General features: G+C 41.9%; 1 protein-coding gene across 1 annotated transcript in view; it reads left to right on the top strand.

The window, feature by feature from the left end:
• The first annotated feature begins 3738 nt into the window (after positions 1-3738).
• Positions 3739-22840, top strand: part of TRIOBP (TRIO and F-actin binding protein) — a 58860-nt gene continuing 39758 nt past the window's right edge. The window contains exons 1-7 of the mRNA XM_087722543.1: positions 3739-3852; positions 9062-9207; positions 11728-11854; positions 12854-13028; positions 17007-17397; positions 18256-18388; positions 20548-21366. Coding sequence (XP_087578669.1) covers positions 3739-3852; positions 9062-9207; positions 11728-11854; positions 12854-13028; positions 17007-17397; positions 18256-18388; positions 20548-21366 — 1905 coding nt within the window. The remainder of the gene's footprint in view (positions 3853-9061; positions 9208-11727; positions 11855-12853; positions 13029-17006; positions 17398-18255; positions 18389-20547; positions 21367-22840) is intronic.

The raw sequence follows: 22840 nt of genomic DNA on the forward strand, positions 1-22840 counted from the left end.
GAAATTGCTTGTAATGCTTTATGACTAGATTTTTTTTTTGCTACTATAGCATAGAATGGCAGGGTTTATCATTATTTGGCTTGCTACATCTGGGGGCCATCCATAATTACTGTATACTGTATTTAAATGTGCAACAGATTAGTTTTTCCTACTAATATGCAGAAGAGTAAGCTTGGGTGGTCTAGAAAGAGATGCTTAAGCTTTGTTTTAATCAAAATTCCTCTTGTGTAGAAAGAAGAGACACATAATCCTGATTAATGATGATCCAACTACAGAGTGTTAAAAGAAAAGTTGTCAAGGGAGAGACCGGTTGAGAGAAAAGGGAGAAGACATTGCTACAAGGATAAATTGTATATGAGAGATGAAAGAAACACAGATAATTGCAATAGACTCTACTTTGTCAGCAAAAGAGTGGTCAATGCCTGGAATGCCCCCCATAACTTTAACCTTAGACTGTCTACTGTTGACCTCACCCCATTCCTAAGAGGTCTGTAAGGGGCAGGCATAAGCGCACCAATGTGCCTACCGTCCCTGTCCTGTCCCTCATTCATACCCATTTTCTGTATTCATAATCATGTTTATACTTACCTGTTATCTTATACATGCTTGACAAACAAATAAAATTGATTTATATCCTGATTCAATGAAAATGGTCTCATTTGTCTGGAACTCATGGGGAACACTGCTTCCTCCTATCATTTTTCATTATAACCACCCCGTAAGTTAATTATATTTGAAGTTTATACCAAGGGGCTTGGTGAGGTTCAAGTTAGTTGAGTTAGCTGTTTTATATTTATGATTTCTATATTAGACACTACCCAGGTTGTTTTGAGAGGGCATTTGGTGGAACAAAATCTAAATACGCATACAACAAACAGTATTATGTGCCTAAAACGCTACAATGCTGGATCAGTAGCAAGCAGCATCCTCGTCAAAAATACACTCTTGTGGTAGGCTTGACCAAGAGCAGGGCCCAGGAAAGTTGGCACACACTGTCATGGAAAGGAGAGATTCCAAAGACGCTATGACCACGGCAAAAATCAAGATCCACTCCACGCGGTGTCAAAGCGTGGCATTGTTTATGTACGCTATTTCGCATTTTATCTCCTCGTCGTGAAAAAAAGACCGAAAGCGTGAAAGAAAATAATGGTTTGCACGAAAGGAAAGCCTGCTAACTCGAGAGAAAACACGAAGGAGAGAAATCAGTCACACGCCCAACGACTCCGCAACGCGGGTTGTAATAAAATGCTGGGGGAGAGGAGGAGGCGTCGATTTAATTGCAAAAACCCCGCAGCCGAAAAAGATCCAACTCAAAAACTTCCAATATCGCCAGAAATTTTATTCGTTGCTGATCGGCCCCGCCCCTCAGACAATCAATTGAGATATTACATTCAAATGAGTGTGGTTCATTCAACCAATGGAAAGGAGGGTAGTGGGTGGAGTCCGGATCCACTTCCTCGGAGGAAAGTTTGTATTCATAAAAAAAATAAGTCAGCGGTGGAAGAGTCCCAGTTGTAGCTAAGTGTAGGCGTGCGTAGTAGGAGTTGCCTTCTCAAGGTGCGTTCTTTTTTCCCTTATACGCTGTAATGATAATGTATGAGCTTGCTATTTTCTATAGATTAGTACTCAAAACTATCCAATTCTTAATAAGATGGTACTGTTTTATTTAAATTTTCAGTTTAAAAGAATTTACATTTTCCAATTGTTGATAATTGGAAAATCTATTTTATTTTCTGAAGTTGCAGGCAGAAAGTGAATTCTTTAGAGGCTGTGTATTTCTCGCGGGTACAATAAAATTTTCCTCTATTACTAAGTTCCAGAATAGTTCTAAGTGGCTGTGCTTGATTTTTATGTGTTTCTAAATGTATTACATGATAATTTAAAACACTGGCAGAAAAAGGGGGGGGGGAAATCACGCAAGGAAGCATATAAAAATAAAGATGTTCAGCAGACATGGATTATGAAATTTGAGTCTATGCATAGCATGCATTGGAAAAATCATTTCTAATTTTCTTTCTAAAAATTACTGTTAACTCCTAAATTGTGCTAAATCCTTAAGTCAGGTTTCTAATGAATGAGCAGAAGCTACATTTTGTGTGATAGGAAGAGAAACTACACAAGATGCTTGTGTAGGAAAGCTTATGCTGTGGTGTTTTTTTAAAAAAGTTATCCCAAGAATCAGTTGATATATAACTGCATAGTAGCATGAGTTATAGCCATTCCTTTCATGTTGCACCCTGATAAGTCCCCCCCCCCTATTCAGTCACGTCTGATTTTCCGAGACTGCCTAGATAAGTCAATGCAGTTTATCTGGCAAGGTTTATCAGAAGTGGTTTGCCATTACCTCCTTTCAAGGGCTGAGGGAAAGTGACTGGGCCATAGTCACTCAGCTGGCTTTGTTTCTAAGGCAGTGTTTCTCAACCTTGGCAACTTGAAGATGTCCGGACTTCAACTCCCAGAATTCCCCAGCCAGTGAATGCATTCGCTGGCTGGGGAATTCTGGGAGTTGAAGTCCGGACATCTTCAAGTTGCCAAAGTTGAGAAACACTGTTCTAAGGCATCTCCTGGTTTCTAGCCAATTGCTTTAACCACTACACCAAACTGGCACTAAAAAGCACAGTAGGGTTCATAAATTAATCACACAAGAAATAGAATATATAAAAAAGATACAGAAGAAATTGAGATGGGAAATTAAGGATATAAAACCAATGTTAAAGTTTAAAATATTAAATGGCAAGGGCAATTGTGTTTAATTAGTTCAGTCAAAGACATTGGACTTAAATTTATATCCTCATGATCATAAATAATTAAAAGTATAGAAAAGTACCCACTGTCATTAAGTTGGTTCTTACATTGATGGAATCTGCAATAATTGCTTCCTTGTTAAAAGTAAAGGGTTATGATTTGCTCTCATTTTCCTTTTCCAAAGCCTTAAGCTTCATGTTGACCCACACCATTTCCACTATCTGTTAGAAAGTAGAACCAGCTTGTCAAACACTTCAGAGAGAGATGCACGTGGTAACGTGGGCATCTGAAAACATTGCATATTGCAGGAGCATCAAAATAACTACAAGCATTTTAGCATGCAAGGCACATGCTATAGTTAGTCCGAAAGTTAGAAGCAATATCTCCCAGCTGGGATGATGGAACAGGATATTTAGGCAGACAATACTTTTTCAGCTGCCTTTTATCATACTCACACCAATGATAGCTTTTTAATATTAGAAAAGCTTTTGCTGAGCTATGTGCATCCAGGTTAGAACTGTGAAAATGTATTCTCTTGTAAACCACAGTTACCTGAAGAATAAACCTTGCTGGAGGGTCCCAGCAAGCTAACATTTGGGGGGGGGGGGCGGAATCTGCAGTTGTACTGGAAACAGCAGATTGAGAAAAGCTCTTTAAGGTGATTTTCTCAAGTAAGAAAATGCACATAGCCAGTCTACCTAAACAGAATATACTTGTGGGGGTGAGTGTTTGATTCCCATGTCACTGTAGCCATCTTTCTAGCTTTGATATTCCCATCTGAAGATTCTTTTTCAGGTGATGAGAGAGCAATCTGACAATTGCTAGTAGATGCCAGGCTGTACAAAATGTTTTCTCTTTGATAAGTTTGGAGGAAACTAGAGGTATTGTTGTGTCTTGTCTCCTGATCCGTTCACAGGTGCTCTTCCCTCCTTACTCTCTCCATCTCTCCACAAAACTTCTTGCCTAAGGCATCTTTCCTTCCATGCTTAGACTATGTCCGAACCAGCTGATTATGCTCTCTGTGAGAAATTTGAGGCCAATATGTTTGCCAAGAACAGATGCCAGAACTGTTTGCGAACAATCACTGCTCATCAACATGGTAACCAGGTGAGCTTGATTTTGACATGGAGGAAAAATTAATTCATGAGGCATGCTTAGTGTTGGGAAGGGGAGCATCATAAATGTTACAAGGGGAGCTTTACAGCAGTAAGGTGTTAAAACAGAAGCAATATTTCTGATAATTAAGATTTAAGGTGATGGCAACCAATCTGCTTTTTAAAAAATCAAGTGTCTGTTAACACCTTTTCCAGCTAGTAGACTTTATCAAAAAGGATAAGAGTTCATCAGCTTCAGCTTACCAACAGACTAATTCTTAATGTAACAAAGGATAAAGGTAGTAATCCTGTTCAGTGAACCTACTTCTTCCATTTTACATTTTTTATATTCTTAAAAGCACTTTTGTGCTAGAGTTGGTACAGATATTTGTGGATGTTACAGGTGTGAAATGGAGGTGAAAGCAAGAAGTTTGGCAATTTATCATGAGCCTCCCCCACCCCCCAATCAGATGATGTCCTCAGAGGGCAAAAGGTGTTTTTAATATTGTACTTGGATGAAACACAACTAGGAATTCATCTGGCTGTAGGCTAAATTAGAAAGTTGAAAGAAAGAAAAAATACATCAGAAGAAGGTAATGGCTAATCATTTCCATGTTGTAAATCCTCCAGAAAAGATTGAGTGGATCTATTTATGTAGTTGCCAGGAGCTGACTGAACTCAAGGGAATCTTTATCTTTGTTGTGATACACTTCTCATACTGTAGATTGCAATTTTAAAACATCAAAAGGAAAACATGTATAAATAAAATCAGTTAAATTAAATGCAAGTCTACAGTATACTGAACCAGCCTAGAATAAATATTTATAATTTTCATGCACATGACTAAAGTAATCTTAAAATAAGTTTCAGTAGTTAACTTAATCAATTTCAGTGCATAAAATGGGATATTTCTTGTGCAGTTCTGGATACAGAATATAACATAAATTGCTGGAACAGTCTACAGGCACTGTGGTAATATATGACGGACAGGAATCTTAAAGAGTGGACTATCAAGGGATGGAATATAGTTGTCCCTTGCCAGTTCTGGAAAAAAAATGGGCATGCATCTATGGAATTCTTCATTTGAAAGACAGGAAGGTTCTAACTCTGGATACTTAGCAGAGTGATTATAAGAAAGGTGGTACATTTGAAGCAGATGTACTTCAGTTAGACATGCCATAGAAGGAAAATTATATGTATCCTGTAATCATGATAGAAGGGCTAAATGATTTATCTTAGAAATAAACACTCAGATTATTGTGGAATAAGCACTTAGTGTCCTCCAGATATATTGAACTCTATCATTCTCAACCAATATGAAAAATGGCAAGTGTCTTCAATAACTTTGGCCTTCTCCAAAGTTATTGACCTATTTTTCAGAACTGAGGGAAGCAGGGATGACTGAATATTTGCAATTTCTTCTCTCCCACAAGAATATTCTAGATGTGCAGGTCCATGATCCTAAGTTTGGGATAGTGGAGGTTGTTGTGGTCGAAATACCTAGGGAGAAAATTGCCTCATCCTCTCTCCATTGCTCCCACCAGGAGAATTAGATGACAGGGCATTTTCTTCATAAACTATTCTCAATCCCTCATTTGGGACCTGTGGCTGTTCTTTATTTGGGATTTATTCTATTTCCTTTTGTTCTCTCTAGATTCCTTTGGCTTCTGCTTAGGTAGATGGTTTCACCAGGGTTTTTGGCCATAGAATCAGCAAGTCATGCTCCTTCCTCTACCTTTAAAAATGTGAAGTGGGAATATTGAAAATAATGTCCTTTTAAAAATCCGTATAACACTACATCTACTGAAATTCTACAACTACCTGTTATACCAGAAGGCTGATTATTCAGCCTGTAAGCTAACCTTCCTCCACCTGGTGTTCTTTGAGGGCTTATATTTCTTTCCCCACTTCCAATTCTCAGGTAGCATGCTGAAGACTGCTAAGGTAGGGAGAGGCTGCTGAAAGTATCAGAAGGGATTATCCTCTATTTTCCTGTTTTGGAGCATCCTGACGAAGGCAGAGAAGTTACTCTTGTCACAGCCCCAGCACTTCCTAAAACAATGATGGCTTGCCAAAAGAAAGGGGAAAAACACTCCTTGGCCATAGTTTGCTTGCTTTAGTGCTGTTTGCAAATGTGGAATATCCATAAAATTCTAACCTTTAGTTAAAAACTTGATAAATTAAGGATTGTGTTAAGAGTGTCAGTGGCTGAAAATGACAGCTCATAGTCTTACTGTGGAGATCCCAACAGGTTTCTTTTCTTAAAGGGCCAGGAATTCTGTGTCTTTAATCGCTGTGTGGCAGGCAGCCATTCAGCAGGTAAAACCTGCCCTGTTTATTTCCTGCAATGCTGTAGCATGCTTTCTGGCCTGGTGCAGACTGACTGGTTGAATGTCAGCACCATCCTTCCTTATAGAGTGCCAACTTGTATAATGTAAACAATGGGGCTTAGATTGTGTCTTGTTCACTGGGCTGCATCAGCCCAGGATTATGAAATAGTAATGAGGTTTCTTCTCTCCAGTCCTGGCCCTCTAGTATTTCCTCCTGGCTCAGCTATGTGCAGCCCAGAGCCAGTCCTCCTGAGCTTCAGCAGGACAATGGAAGGGAAATGGAGGTGCTGACAGCCAGCCTGCTAGGACCCTCCCTTTGCTGATCAAAATCTGTTAAGGTAACCTGACTGGGATGAGGTGGTGGATGGCTCTCTGGCTGAATAAGGCAATAGGATGCTCTTAAAGGGACAGGCACATTTGAAATTCAACTTAGGATCTGAGTAGAAGAGGACGATTTACCTAGACCCCTGCTGCTAGCCACTTCATTTCTCTGGAGGAGAGCAGGCAATGCTTCCCATTAGATGGTTCATCCTGGTAGACCATGGGCTTGATCAGGAGCCATATGCTAAGCCATAATATGATTGATTTTCACTTCTAAATAGTGATTTATGGTTCTGTGATATGTGCAATCAGAGAGGAAATCTCCACCTAAGGCCCAAGCTACAATGAGCAAATCTGTGGTTGAACAGTTCCTGCAGAATTGGAACTGGGGTGGCCAATTGTAACCTTCAGGATACAATTATCCCGTTAGCCTAGCACAAGCTAGAAATTTTAAAAAGTACTCTTTAATTTGGGTTTGTACATTACATGAAGCTGTATTGGTTGATTTGGTTTTGACTTGTTCCTGTTGTGTGACCCCAACTAATGGCTTATTCAGCAACCTCGCACAGTATGTGGGCTCAGCCTGAGTGGGAGCTTAGAAATATTGTCAAACAAAGATGTGTCCATAAAGAGGTGTAGCTGTGATACAAGTAGCTAGTACATGGCCTCTCTCCAGATATTTTGGACTATAGATCTTGTATCTCTTCTCTGTCGGCTGGGCTGGGGAAAGTTGTATTACAAATATGTTGTGGGTGCTAGATTACTATCTTAAATGTTAAGATGAGTTATCCCCTCTGAAGAAAGGTAGGAACCAATGGCCAGAGGAAGTTGACTGAGGTGCTGGAGACCAGTGTTCATAATGGGCTATTTATATATTTTTTTCCTATGAGCTTTTTGGTTCAGGATTTCCAAAGTTCATTCTAGGCCTGTGATGGCAAACAAGTGGTGGGTTCCGGATCCCATTCCAACCAGTATGGTTGGAACAGGCCCGGTGGCGTCTACATGGATGCATGCAGCACGCGCATATGTCTTAGCGCCTCCGCGAGCCTCTGTGATGCTCCAGCTGCTCCGTGGAGTATTGCACAGGTGCTGTATGTGCCATGCGCATGTGCGGAACTGCAGAATCCTTAAAACACAGGTAAGGAGCTCGGGCGGGCAGGTGAGCCCTCCGGAGCACCATACCGGAACGGTATCCGGTGCTCTAGGCAGGCTCCGGTACACCTGTACCTGGGCGTACCGCCTGCAACCCACCACTGTTGCAAACCTATGGCACATGTGCCAAAGATGGCACGCAGAGCCCTCTCTGTGGGCACGCAGGCCATTGCCAGCTGCTCTTCTGGTTTCCGGTGTGCACATGCACGCTGGACAGCTGATTTTCATGCGTGCCGGAGCAGCGGAAACCTGAAAACCAGCTGACTGGTACGAATACACACACTAGCTACCTGGTCTTCGGGTTTCCGGTGCTCCAGCATGCATGAAGACCAGCTGCTCAGCGCGCATATGCGTGCCGTAAACCAAAAGACCAGGTGGCTGGTGCACGCATTTCCAGAGCTCCGACACACGCAAAGACCAGCTGGCTGGCTTGCATGGGCACAATGGAAAGCAGAAGATCAACTGGCCGGCACACGTATGCACACAGGCCAGCTGATCTTCTAGTTTCTGGGGCTCCGGCGTGTGTGCATGCTCCCTCAGTGCCGAAAAGGTTCGCCATCACTGTTCTAGGCCTCTTTATTTGTTAGATTAGAGCAACATTTCCTCCAGGAGTCGAGGAAGTTAACGTGAGGATCCTAACAACTAACCTGATTGGTTGGTCTAAGAGCATCATTGGCCCAGATTGCCCTGGCATTGCTGTGACTGAAGGCGAACTTAAATCTTGTAAAATGAACAAAATGTTTGAGATAACTTTTTTGTTGAGGTGCTGCTTAAAAAAACATTGAGTCCCAGTGCAGGTAGTCCTTGACTTAGAACCGTTTGTTTAGTGACCATGCAGTTACGACTGCATTGAAAATAGTGGCTTAAGACCATTTTTCACACTTAACGACCGTTGCAGCATCCCCATGGTCATGTGATCAAAATTCAGATGCTAGACAACTAACTCACATTTATGACCGTTGCAGGGTCCCAGGGTCATGTGATTACTTTTTGAGGCCAAGTCAAATGGGGTAGTCAGATTATAAATTTAGCAGCTGCAGTGATTCGCTTAACAACTGTGGCAAGAAAGGTGGTAAAGTGGGGCAGAATTCACTTAACGAATGTTCTTGCTTAGTAACAAAAATGTTGGACTCAATTATGGTCATAAGTCAAGGGCTACCTGTATTGAAGGATTCTGGGCAATGCAATCACAACACATCGAAACAAAAGTTATAAAAATCAACAAACTGAATTAAAACAAAATCAGAGAACCAAAAGATGGGCACCTATGAACAAACCAACAGAGGCTAAAGGCTCATTGGAATAATGGGGATTTTAACTGTTTACAGGTCATCCTTTTTCTTTCCTCTGTGAGCTGCTGAAGAAGGAATAATGTGCCTCTGTGCCCATGTTTTATAGCTTCTCAATTCTTCCTGGCAGGTATTCAAAAAAGATGTCATAAACCTTCCTAATTGTATTGCTGCTACTGGCGAATCTGATCCTGGTGATCCGTGGGACCCCTTGTGCATTCTAGCATCCCAGTGTAAGGTCTACGTATATGTGGGCTCTGAAGACACAAGAGAAAGGTAAGTACTGTATTTGTGAGACAAAAGATGGTTTATGTTTGAGACTTACAGCTGGTTCTTTAGTAGGCATGTAGAGTTTCCTGGTCGAACTTCAAAAGTGTGAAACAGATGAACAGTTTTTTTGTATGGTAGACAACATGTGATTTTGCATAATGTCCACAGGCTTACATATAAAGTGAAATTAATATACATGAGAGCCAGTTTGGTGTAGTGGTTAAAGCAAGGGGCTAGAAACTGGGAGACGCTGAGTTCTAATCCCACGATAGGCACAAAGCCAGCTGGGTGATCCTGGGCCAGTCATTCTTGCTCAGTCCTAGGAAGAAGACAATAAACCAGTGATGGCTAACCTTCTTCTCCTTGTGTGCCGAAATCATGTGCATGTGCGTGATAGAGCGCATGGGCGTGCCCACACCCACAATGCAATGCACCTGCCCCCCTGTGCATGCATGTGTGACTCTGCCCCCTGTGCGGTCTACTCGGCCTCCTGCACCACAGCGGGGGGGGGGAGGGATTTTCGCCCTCCCTAGGCTCCGGAGGCTTTCCTCAAGCCTCCAAGAGGGCGAAAACTACCTCTTGCCAGGCTCGGGAGGCCCTCCCTGAAGCCTCCTGGCACCAAAAAAGGAGTACGGGGGGAGGGCGCATCACACACACTGTGCCTCCCACCCACCCACATGTGCTTGCAACCCCAATGCATGCATATGCATCTCCCACATGCGCGGCAGACACCTGAAAATCAGCTGGCTGGCAGGAGGCGCGCACACATGCGTGGTGGAGCTGACCTGGGCGACGGCTCACATTACCGCAGACCACCACCTGTGCCACCTGTGGCATGCGTGCCATACATTCACCATCACTGCAATAAACCATTTCTGAAATAATATTTAAGAATTGGAGAAGATCACAAAGTATTGAGGTCTGAAAATGGAAGTAGAAAGATAATGGCATAAACTGGCTATGGTGGTCCTAGTGGTCGTTAACACACTGGGTGCCACACACACACAAAATTGGACAGGACTTAGAAATTCTGTGTATTGTCAAAATGTCCATCTGTCGGTAGCAAAAGGCCACGTGCTTCGGATCCACAAATATACCATGATGCATATTTACAATGCATATTGTTGGAAAGAACTTGATGTACATGAAGGTCAACGCCAATTAAAGTACTGGCAGTTGTGACTTCACATTGTTGAGAACTTTTTAAAACTATTTTGGCAAGATAGTATTTTTTTCCTTTTTGGAAAAAATCAAAATGTAATTCATTTTCTGCTGAGATACAAGTGAACAAAAGAACCCACTATTTTAATCTCACATTCTGTGATGTTACTGGTTATCCTCAGCTGTTCACTCTTTTCATGTTAACCATAAGGAAAAAAATAATGTTGGAAGCAATTCTTTTATTTTGTGATATGTTAATTTAAAGTTGTTTTTTTATTAGTAGTCATGTAATTGAACTGGAATATTTGATAAAGGGAAGATGTTCAGTATGGTCCATTTAATTGGCTGTTCATATTGTATACATTCTTTTCAATGTTATTTTTATTGAGAGACTTGTAAATATTTTTAAGCAATGACTATTTGTTGATGTATAGTTCCCTTACATCATCCAAATTTCCAGGAAGCTAAAACATTTCGTAAGTCTCTTCTTTCAACCCAACTCATCTCACATAGTTTTGTTATGGGCAAAATAGGAGGAAGATGTGTTTGGATATGTTCACTGCCTTGAGTTATTTGTAAAAACAATAAAGGTGGGATTTAAACAAAGATAAAATAAAACAGTATTTCAGTTTTAGCATGATCAGAGAATGGTGCTAGTGAAGGAATTATTTGCATGGAAGTATCTCAAGAGGGCTCAGTGGCGAAGATACTGAGGTTGTCAATCAGAAAAGTTGGCAGTTCAAATCCCTAGCACCACGTAATAGAGTGAGCTGCCATTAATTGTCCCAGCTTCTGCCAACCTAGGAGATTGAAAGAATGTAAAAATGCAAGTAGAAAAATAGGAACCACCTTTGGTGGGACAGTAACAGCGGTTCCATGCACCTTCAACGTTTAGTCATGCCGGCCACATGACCACGGAGATATCTTCAGGTCAGCACTAGCTCTTCAGTTTTGAAACGGAGATGAGCACCGCCCCCTAGAGTCAGGAACGACTAGCACATATGTGCAAGGGGAGTCTTTATGTTTACCTTTATCTCAAAGTAGTAAAATCCATTGCTGGTTGGATTCTATATAGAGTTTCTCCCGCATAAACTGCAACCTTACATCTTTCTTGGTTGGTAGGATACATCCAGCCTTCTTACTTCAGACAACTATGAGTAGAGCAGTGAAATTAGTACATTCATGTTTGGCTCTTATAGTAGACTAGTGATGATAGAAGAGCAGAACATCAGGGCAAAAATATAGAATTTCACTTGGCAGAATAAGTAGAAAACTTCTAAATGCATCAGCCTTGTGTGATACATGTTTAAGTCAGTAAAGTCACCACCAAATAAAAATATTTTTTTATTATTGCTTGGCCCACAGCCGGCAAGAAAACTTGGAGTATACCCAGCTCAACTGCAGCAATGACGAATCTGAAGCAGCAAATATATGCCCTGATGCCAGCAGTACGCTCAGCACTGAGGCAGATGGCAATGCCATGCTTAGTGAGGTGAGAGGTCGATTCTCATATTTTGCTTTAACAATCTACTAGTCTATATGCATGCAAAACATTCAATGGTTAACATGATTCTTTTTACAATGATGCTTTTTCTAGATCAACAAACGTACAATGAACTTTTTTCCATTCATACATTTTTTAGTGACCTGAAGGGCAGAGTCTGCACATTCTCTCCTGGTAAAGAGTTATATAGCGCTTCCCAAAATTTGCTCATGGACTCTTCTGGAAACATATCTTTTGCAGGCAGAGTTAACAAACCAGACCCTGGTAGATGTTGCATTCACTCTTAAAACTTTCTCTTTCTTCAAAAGAATAATAATAACATTATTCTAATTGTCCTGATGCAGTCTTCACACAAACATTAAGCAGGTTGTGCATCTATTCCACAAGCAAAAGATCAGTATTTTAATAGTGCTTCATACAGGGGTGGGTTCCTGCCAGTTCTAACCTCTTCTATAGAAGAGGTTCCACAAATCTACAGTGCTGTTTAGAACCGGTTCCAGCTCCCTCCCACTGCCCGTCCGCACATCATCAAGATGAAGAGCGAGAGGAGGAATTCTGGGAGTTGAAGTCCACGACTCTTAAATCTGTCAAGTTTGAACACCCCTGGGTTTTTTTCTAAAGGGTTAGCGGTGCAAGGGTTAGGGGTGCAAGGGTCTTGTAACTTGACAGCTTTAAGACTTCCGTGCTTCAAATGCCAGAGTTTCTGAGCCAACATTTTGGTTGCTAAGCAAGAGTGTTGTTAAGTAAGTTTCACCACATTTTACAAGTTGGCCATGCCCACCCAGTCACATGGCCGACAAGCCACACCCACAAAGGAGGCCATACCTACAGAAGAGGTTCTAAAAAAATTTGAAAACCACCACTGGCTTCATATCCCTGCAACCTCGCTATTTCTTAACATTCTCACCTTATGAAATATAAGTTACATGAATAAACCTGATTCTTGGTAGGGACTTTTTAGTGACATGCTAATTCTTATTCTCTTAGGACCAGGAAATGACTAGACTGCTCAGCAACATTTTGGAATCTGACAAAGAAAACTCACTACACATCACAAGTCTGAAGAAAAAGGTACAATCTGGAAACGTGAACCTTGACAGGCACAGATGGGCTGAGGCAAAATCCTGTAGAAGAACAGTATCTTGGAGTTGTCTAAAACCAGGTGTGTTTTCTTATCACCAACAACTTTCTGTTGACCTTTTTTTTTTTAAGGAAATACTCAACTCATAAGAAGAGTTCTGTCCTAGTGCTCCACAAAGGAAAACAAATCTGTATTCAAGTCAAATTAATGTTTTATTTATTTATTTTATAAGTAAACTAAAAATTATTTTCTCTCTCAACTCATGCACACACTTCATTTTGCTCCCCCATTTATATCAATCTTCCCTAATATGGTGATTTCCAGTTGTATTAGTCTTCAGTTCATATAACTTTCTGTTACACTGGATTTCAAACCGTAGTCAGGAAATACTGTGTGGTTGTTTGGAAAAGCCCTGTCTAGGTTTCAAAGAACTTGAAGGTTTTAGATGGGTTAGAGGGGGTTGAAGGGCAAAAAGAAATAATACTTTTTTAAAATAGTTTTTATTAAAAAAATAGTTTATATACAAGTTCTTTTAAAAGAAAAAATATATAATTAATATAAAAAAAGAGAAGAGAACAGAAAACATGAAAAGACTTCTGATCATCCTCTTGGCAATCATACATACAATTCTGATCAAACTTCTCTGTAAAATTACATCATAATCCTCTTCTTTCTATCACCCTGTGATGCTATGTTGGCCTCTTTCCATCTGTCAGGAATCTTTCCATTCTGTAGAATAATATACATTGTTTGTTGTAAATGTTGTAAACATTCATCCTCAAAACATTTATAATAAGAGGCCAGCAGACCAATTGGTGCAGCTGCCTTTCCTGATTTAGTATGTTTTTCTTGCCCTTTATATAGAGTAGAACAATGCTGGAGAAACATTCTGCATATTTGTATTATCTGTTATTTCAGTATTTCCTTCTTGTAACTTTATTTTTCTTTTCGCAACATATGCCAGCAATTTCCCTGATTTACTTGCAGATTCAAAATTTTTTTGTTTCGCATAATTCATCTTTATTTCCATCTCTCTCATTGTTAACATAGACAACTACCTCCGTAGAAGCTTAATTTGGTGAGCAATAGTTGTCCGCCCAGGGGACTTCTCCTGTTTTTCTCTCTGGGTCTTTAACACTTTAGTCCTAATTAGCTCTCCATAGTTACAGTCACACAATCTGACTCATATTACGCATATCTTCTTATTTTGTAAAATCCATCAAATATCTAATTTACTTAATAAGTAATCGATATTCCAATGAAGTTTCAGTCTAGTTGTCAAGTTAATTTTACTATTTTTAAAATAGTAAAGACAATTCTTGTTTTTTTAAAAAAAATATTGTTTTGTTTATTATTTATCTGTATAAAATTTAAATCACAATCTTAAGTTGTTTGCTTTTAAATCAAAATTAGTTTTTTTCTCTTCTTAATTCCAAAAAGAAGTCAACTGAGTGTCTTTATTCTTTCTTGTTGCTTAGAAAAATCTCTCTTAAGACATACATTTATTATATACGAAAGTGTTTTTTTTAAATGAGGCTTTGATGTGTCAAGTGTCCATAGGGCTGCACAGTGTTTTTGAGTGCAGTGGTAATCCCTCTACTTCAAAACCACTCAACCTATGATTGATTGCAAGAAAGCTTAATTCCTGTGGCCTCTTCCTCTACTTTAGAACACAAGTGGATGATCTGTTGATCTCTTCTCCGGGGACAATTTTGTTGGCAGAATGAGTAGAAGAACTTCCAAATGCCTTGTGTGACACATGTTTAAATCAGAACTTGCAACCTGGCTGCCAATCTTTGCCGTGGTGCTGTCCCCACTCACAGGAATGTCTAACCCGTCATAGATCCTCACCCAGAAGCTGCAAAAGAAAGTAATATTAAGAAGCTGGTTAAAAACTTGAAACAACCTCCCAGAGAAGACAGAAAAAAAAAAAATAAGAAAATTTCAGAGGAAGAGGAAGTGAATCAGTATTGGGCACTAAAGTCTTTCCCTTTGACCAGTGAAAGCCCAGCCCTGTTTTCATTGGATTTCTAATTAGCCTTTGTATTACGCAGTGATGAAATTCATTTTTTTTTTAAACTACCGGTTCTGTGGGCATGACTTGGTGGGCGTGGTGTGGCTTGATGGGCGTGGCAGGGGAGTGATACTGCAAAATCCCCATTTTCACCCCACTCACCTCGTTTCACCCACATAACACCTATCCTCCGCGAGCTGCACTGGCTACCTGTCGATCTCCGGGTATGCTTCAAGGTGCTACTTGTCACCTACAAAGCCCTTCATGGTAGTGGATCTGGGTACTTGAGAGACCGCCTACTGCCAATTACCTCCACTCGACCAATTAGATCCCATAGATTAGGCCTCCTCTGAGTTCCATCTGCCGGTCAATGTCGACTGGCAACCACGCGGAGGAGAGCCTTCTCGGTGGCAGCTCCGACCCTATGGAACGATCTCCCCGTGGAGATTCGTACCCTCACCACCCTCCAGACCTTCCGCACAGCCCTTAAAACCTGGCTGTCCCGTCAGGCCTGGGGTTAAAGACCGTAACCCACCCGAATTGTATGAATGTTGTGCTTTTAATGATGTGCTGTCTTATGTGTTAATCTGTTTGTTCTCCCTTTCCTTCCGAATTGTGAGCCGCCCTGAGTCCCCCCAGGGAAAAGGGCGGCATATAAATAAACTACTCATACTCATACTCCGGGGCCAGCCAGAGGTGGCATTTGCTGGTTCTCCGAACTACTCAAAATTTCCACTATAGGTTCTCCAGAACATGTCAGAACTTGCTGGATTTCACCCCTGGTATTACTACTGTAAATACTAATATGTATTTATTCAGTAATATTTTCATACAGTGTGTTAGCAAATTTGGACCAGGGACTTAGAAATTCTTCTTCCTTCCCTTCTTTGAAAGCTGGCATTCTGCAGATTGTCTCTCAGAGCTAGAAACTGGAATCTATTCATGGAATGGCCTCATGAAGGAATGGAATGCACATTGCTTTAGTTCAGTGTACAAAATCTTCAATTACAAATCTTCTTTGTAAAGATTATCTGTGTTTTCATCTTACTCTCCTCATTGACGATGAAGACTTATTTTGTCCCGAGGGGTAGTGGAAAAACTGCAACTGCAACCAATCAAAACTGTCTTTATCCTCATCCACTCACAATTCCTGTCAACCACCTTGAAATTATGAAATGGGGATTGAGGGCTTTCCTTTTTGCTCACCATACAAATGCCAAAAGGTTGTTTTTCAATTCCCTGGTCTCGTAAAAGTATTTTTAAATTAAGCTTTCTATTGGCCAGAAGGGCCTGCTATGTCAATTTGGCCATCAACAAGCATAATCTTCTACATATATAAAAACAGAGGTGTGTGTATGTGTGTTCCAGAATAACTCTGGAACACCTCGAGCAATTTCAACCACACTTGGTACACAGATGACTTATTCTCTGAAGAAAAATATTGGGGGGAGAAGACACCCCTAACACCCCTTGGGGTGTGTGTTCTGTTAAGATTACAGCCTGTTGTGCATTACTGCTGTACTGGCTTCTACTGTACAGCGCAGTGGAGTTGCCATGGTAATGGCTTCACAGTACTCTGCAAGGGGGCTCCCTCTGGTAAGGGGGAAAATCCAACATTAGAAATTACATTTGGTCCGGACATTTCCCCCCTATAAATAAATACCTCGGCAACACTGGGTTTTTGGCTAATTGGCTATTTGATAATAAAACTGGCATTCACCAAACTGACATCACTTACATATTTGGATTGTAACTCATGTTTTCACTAGCCAACATAGCCAAGGGGCAGGCAGGCTGAGGCTTAGAAACTGGTAGTTCGATATGTCTGGAGGACAGTTGGTCTGGAATAACACTACTCCATCATTGTAGAAGAAGATTTGGATAAAGAATAAGCCAGAATGCTTTTTGTTGGTCCTTTGGGATCTGTGTTTCCCAATTCTGTCTTGAAAGCAACTCTGTTCAGAGATGTTTTTGAGCTGCATTCTTCCTAGGAGTGTGCACCTTTTTTGAACAATTTGTCATGTAATTTTTTTTCTCCCTTCTAGAATCCAGGGCTTTGAGCCAGGATTGTGGGGACAGCAAGAGGAAGCATCAAGCTGAGAGTGGCTATTTCTCTTTGGAGTGTTGTAAATCAGAGTCAAATTGGATCTCTTCCACTTCCTGTCCTAACCATAGCATGTTGCCTGCCCCTAGCAATGCCACTGGTGCAAGCAGGTGGACTGCTTCCTCCCTCAGCTTGGCAGATTCAGAGCTGAACTGGCACAGGAGTGGCAGTGGAGAAGGCCGGTGTGGGCTGATAAAGCAAAACTATACAATCTTGGCTGATTTACCCAAGGCCAAACGGCTCCATCGCCAGGGGGCTTTTGAAAAAGAGCACAGCCGTGCTCGGAGTCCAGGCCGAGCAGAGGTGGAACGGATATTTGGGCAGGATCGCAGGTAAGAAATGCTGGTGCATCCCAAACTGCATCCTTTCTCAGTCACAAGCATAGGAACTAGACAAGTCTTTGTGCTAACAACATTACTGCCAGCAGTTTGGCAGTTCGGCTCTCACCAGGATCGAGTTTGACTCGGCCTTCCATCCTTCCGAGGTCAGTAAAACGAGGACTCAGATCGTTGTGGGCTGATTTTGCAAACTGCTTAGAGGTGGCTGTGAAGCACTGTGAAGCAGTATATAAGTCTAAGTGCCATTGCTATTACTACAAAGATTAATCTATGACAATATGGAGAACATTCCTTTTGGGCCCTTTATAGCAGGGATCCCCAGGCCCTGGGGTGCAGTCTGTTCATATTTGGGCCACAGAAGCTGTGGGTGAGTACGCGCATAGCACCTCTTGCGCATGTAGAGGCAGCAGAGCATGCATACACAGTTCCCCTTGTGCGAGTAAATGGAGCTATCCGTGCTCACCCACCATTCACCCAGACCCATTCCCTCTCCTGACTGTAGTGATTCACTTGACAATCATCATAAAAATAGTCATAAAATTGAGTGTACTCATGTGGTGACTTGACTTCTGATCAAAATTCTGGGCTCAACTGTGGCCATAAGTCAAGGACTGACTGTATTACATACCTATTCTATCAACATTCACTTGACTTTGGGAGAATAATGGGTTTCATGATCAAACAGGGTTTAAGGCTGCCAGACAGGGAAAAGTTTTTACAGGCATTAGAAATAATATGAAAAACGTATCCTGGAGTGTAAATGCCCATATTAGCCTTGTCTTTGAAGGTGGAGATCCTTTGCAGGTTATTTCAATTGCTTCTAAAGTTTGTCTTTTTGTTTTTGGTTGTTAGGAAGTCAGAGACACTGGAAGTCTTCCAGGCCTTGGAAGAGGGCCTCCTGGAACGTTTGGACAGCAAGTCCTTGAAGCTGGCCAAGGAAGGCCGATTAGTCAGAAGGCGGTCGAGCCCCGCCCTGTGCCGAGAAGTAAGTGGTTGGTCCACAGACAGAACTTCAGTTTCATTTAACAGCTGGATATTTAAGGGGAAAAGAACAATATATTTTCAGTGTTGCATTCCTTAATTTGCCTTGCTTTCAGTGATGGTCAATCTTGAAGAATGAAACTCTTGCTTTTCCGGCTTTGTTTTTCAACTATGGGGCAGAATACTGAAGAACAGGCCAGTCCACGGCAGCTGAAGATTGTACCACTTCTAAGCACATAAGAGTTGTTAGCTTGAAAATGCTGTGGTAACAAACTCTTCCCGGTTGCACAAAATTCACCATGGTGCAAGGGAGAAGCAAACCAATTTACTCTTCCCTTTGATGTGCTAACTTTGCAAGGATATCAGATTTGTCCCTTATATATCTTTGCAACATGGTGTTGGGAAGAAACTGCTTTTCCATTTCATTTGCCAAAGGATGGCAGATCACTTTTGATGTGTGGGCATGGCAACTAAAAATAGTTGAAACCTATATTTTAATTTCCTCAAGTGCTAGTGGTGACTGCCAGTGGCCCAATCCCAGGGCATGTCTGTTCTTGTAATAATAGATGCAAACATGAAAATCTGAAAAATAGACACTAGCCACTATGTATGAACCAACATGATATAGGCATCTACTTTATCCTTAGAAAATAATATTTTGTTGTTTGTTTTAAATATACTGGGGGCAGCAAGGACATGGGATGGTCAGAAGCTCAGAATAACCTGCTTGACCTGTTAATCTCATACTGATTTTTTGATTTCACTGTGTGAACTTTTCTGGACTATTGAGAATCCTCTATATCAGCCATGGCGAACCTTTTTTGGCTCGCGTGCCATAAGTGGGGGGAGCGCAGGGAGGTCATGTGCGGGCGTGCCGCACCCATAATGCAATGCACAACCCCACCAGTGCACTCACCTGCATTTTTGCATGCTTTTTTCGCCCTCTGCAGGCTCCAGAGGCTTTATAGGAGCCTGGGGAGGGCGAAAACAGCCTCCCCCGTCCCCCAGAGGCCCTCCGGAGGCTTTAGGGACCTTCAGGAGGCTTCCCTGAAGCCTCCGGAGCAGTCAAAACAACCCTCTGAGCAAACTGGAAGTCACTTCTTGTTTGCTTGGAGGGTCGTTTTAAGCGCTCCGGAAGTGACTTCAGTCCGTTCCAGAACTTCCGGTTTGCCCAAAGTGTCATTTTTTTGCGCTCCGGAGGCTTCGGGGAAGTCATGAAGCCTCTGGAGGGCCTCGGGGTGAGGAGGCTCTTTTTGCCCTCACCAGGCTCCTATAAAGCCTCTGGAGCCTGGGGAGGGCAAAAAATGGCTTTTAAAAAGGGTGAACTCAGCTGGCCAGCGTGCGCATGCATGGATAGCTTGATGTTAAGTTGAACTGTTTGCAATGGATATCTTGGTGTCAAGTTGAACTGTTTGCAATGGACACCGTATTTTTCGGTGTATAAGACGCTCCAAAGTATAAGACGCACCTAGCTTCTGGGGAGGAAAACAAGAGAAAAAAAATCTGCCTCTCTCCCAGCAATTTGCCTCCTTGCACCAAGCAGCAAATAGTACAGAAAATAAACACTGTTTGTGGTGTTACATTTCAGACTATATTTGTACAGATGCTGTTAAAATTGATGTGGCTTTCTGGAAGTATACATTATTCTAAGACGATACAATAGCACTGGGCTTCTTCAGATCAAGCATTTATTTTTAAAAGCTGCTTCATTTTATTAAGTTGGCTTGAACAATAATAAAACAGTCTTTAAAATTGTCTGATAATTTGAACATTCTTATAGGCATTTATAGTTATTGACTTACTTTCTTGCAGTAAATAGCCTGTTTTGGTTTAGTCTGATTAGAAGGAAAAAATTTTTGCCTCTGCCTCCCAACAATTTGCCTCAATTTCAGTTTAAGTGGGGCTCCTGATGATCAGCTGCTTCAGGCTGCAGAGATTGCCATAGCCTATTGCCATCTCTGCAAGCCCCATTTTCTTAGTTTGCTGTAAGGAAGTAAATTGCTAGGAGGCAGAGGCCAAAGGGTGGGAGCTGGTGGGCTGGTGGGGCTGCATTTGGTGTATAAGATGTACCCAAATTTTCACCCTCTTTTAGGGGGGGGAAGGTGCATCTTATACTCTGAAAAATACAGTACCTTGCATGATTTGTTCCCTTCCCTTCTACAGGTAAAGACAAGTTTTCCACGAGAGCCAGAACAGCCCAGGAAAAGAGAACCTCTCTGCATAGGAAGAGCAGAACAGCAACTCAAGATAAGTAGCCAGAGCCATGGTGAATCCTTGCATTTAAGGAGCCCAAAGCAGCAATCGGAGAGAGAAATTCAAAGTAGAAGGATGCCTCTGTACTCAGCAACTTCAACCTCTCAGGAGAGAGAAGGAAGGAAATTGGAGGAGCTTGTGTCTCGTATGAGTTCCAGTGCAGAGAGGGTTGCCCTTTTTCCTACGAGTCATGGGAGGCAAGTGGATAATGATAAAAAGAGGCGAGCAGAGATCTTGCATCAGAAGAGCCCTGGGAAGAATGGCACAGATACTAGATGGAAAAGCAGTCCAGGTACCTTGCATACTGCTAATCCTTCAAATACTTTGGACAAGAATCAAGCAAGGCCCATAAGGCAACTAGATAGGTATAAAGAAAGTGACCGGAAAGCACGAGGAAAACCTTTGCTCCTTATAGGTGCAGTTGACCAGCCAAGAAAGGACATAAGAGACTCCCAAGAAGTTATTTGTGCTGTTGGCTCAAGAAGTGAAATTGCAGCTAGAGGGAAAGGGGGACAGCCGCTGGTTTGTTCAAGGCTTGGGCATGATCAGGGCGGAGTCCAAGAAGTGAAAAAGTATCCTTTTAATCCCAGGAAACAAATGGGAACTGGTTTGAAAAGTCCTAGTGCAGCTGTGAACAGCTCTAGACCTGGAATGTCTGCTAGTAGAAGCAAAAGAGATATCAGAAACACTTGTGGCCAAGGAAGATGCATTGAAGACAGTGGGACCAGTGTGAGAGAACTCAGACATTCTCCAAATCCTGGGAGTTCAATGGAAAGTAGCCAAATACGCCTTGAGCAGGCAAGATGCTGTGCTGCTTCACAGCAGCGCCCAGAGAATAACTGGAAAAGTGGAAGGGAAACCAGGAGTGTAAGGGCCGGTGCCAGTAGTGATGGGATGAGCAAAAGAGACCATTCAATTGTTTTCACTCCTAAGAAGGAGAATGACTGGAAGGGTTGTTGCACGTCCTGTAGCCCCACAGACCCTACAGTTTTTGGACAGCAAGGGATGGTCCAAGAAGCTCTTGCACACTCCATCAAACCAGAGACTGTCCCAAGAAGCCAAGAAAGCTCCCAGAGCCATGTACATCCAATCCCATCCTTGGAAAAAGAGTGGTTAAGCCAAGGGGAGTGCTTCCATTCTGCCAGGCCAGGGCAGCAACAATTGGGGGATAACAGGGAACATCAAGAAACTCCAGTAAAACGGGCAGAGGATGAATGGATAAACTGGCAGAGGTGTTCCAGTCCCTCAACAGCAGAGAAGCATCTGGGAAATAATAAGGAAAAACTTTTCTATCTGGTAAGGAAGAGATTAAAAACACTGCCTGAAATTGCTTTCATGTTGTCCCATATTTTCTGTTTGTTTGTTTTTTGTCTGATCCTCAAAATTCAGTATTGACAAACAGGCATGCTTCAAAGAATCCAGTTTTTTGTCTCCTGAAGCAACATTGATATGTCTCATTTTTAAGTATGTATATGCAGTGTGTGTGTGTGTGTGTGTGTGTGTGTGTGTATTTTGTAAAATATGTCATTTGCACTATTGTATGAGTCAAGGAGTGGAATTTTATAAAATAGAAAAATGCAGCTAGTACATCTTGGTAGAATGTGGCTACGCGGGTGATCATGGGGGTAACTAGATAATCCCATGTTACACCACTTTTAGGCGGCCTGCACTGGTTGCCGGTTCTCTTCCGGGTGCGATTTAAGGTACTAATTATGACCTTTAAAGCACTCCATGGCTTAGGCCTAGGATACCTGCGAGACCACCTACTGTCACCAGTAGCCTCCCACCATCCAGTGCAATCCCACAGAGTTGGCCTCAGGGTGCCGTCGGCCAGACAGTGTCGGCTAGCGACCCCCAGGGGGAGAGCCTTCTCTGTGGGAGCGCCTTCCCTCTGGAATGAGCTGCCCCAGGAGCTTCGTATAATCCCCGACCTCAGGTCCTTCCGACGCGCCCTAAAAAGTTGGCTTTTCCAGCAAGCTGGCCTGGCCTGAATAGAATAAAATATAGGATTAATTTGGTTGTTAATTTTAATTTAATTTTTAAATTTTTATTGTAAATATCAATTGGGGTTTTTTTGGATACTTTATTTAATGTCCCTTTTAATTTTTGTAATATGTGTTTTCTTTTATGTTGTATGCCGCCCTGAGTCCTTGGGAGAAGGGCGGCATATAAATCCAATAAACCTAACCTAACCTAACCTAGA

This window comes from Thamnophis sirtalis, unplaced genomic scaffold (genome assembly GCF_051295495.1).
Source record: "Thamnophis sirtalis isolate CommonGarterSnake01/CBP01778 unplaced genomic scaffold, rThaSir2_p1.2 scaffold_9, whole genome shotgun sequence".
Taxonomy (NCBI): Eukaryota; Metazoa; Chordata; class Lepidosauria; order Squamata; family Natricidae; genus Thamnophis; species Thamnophis sirtalis.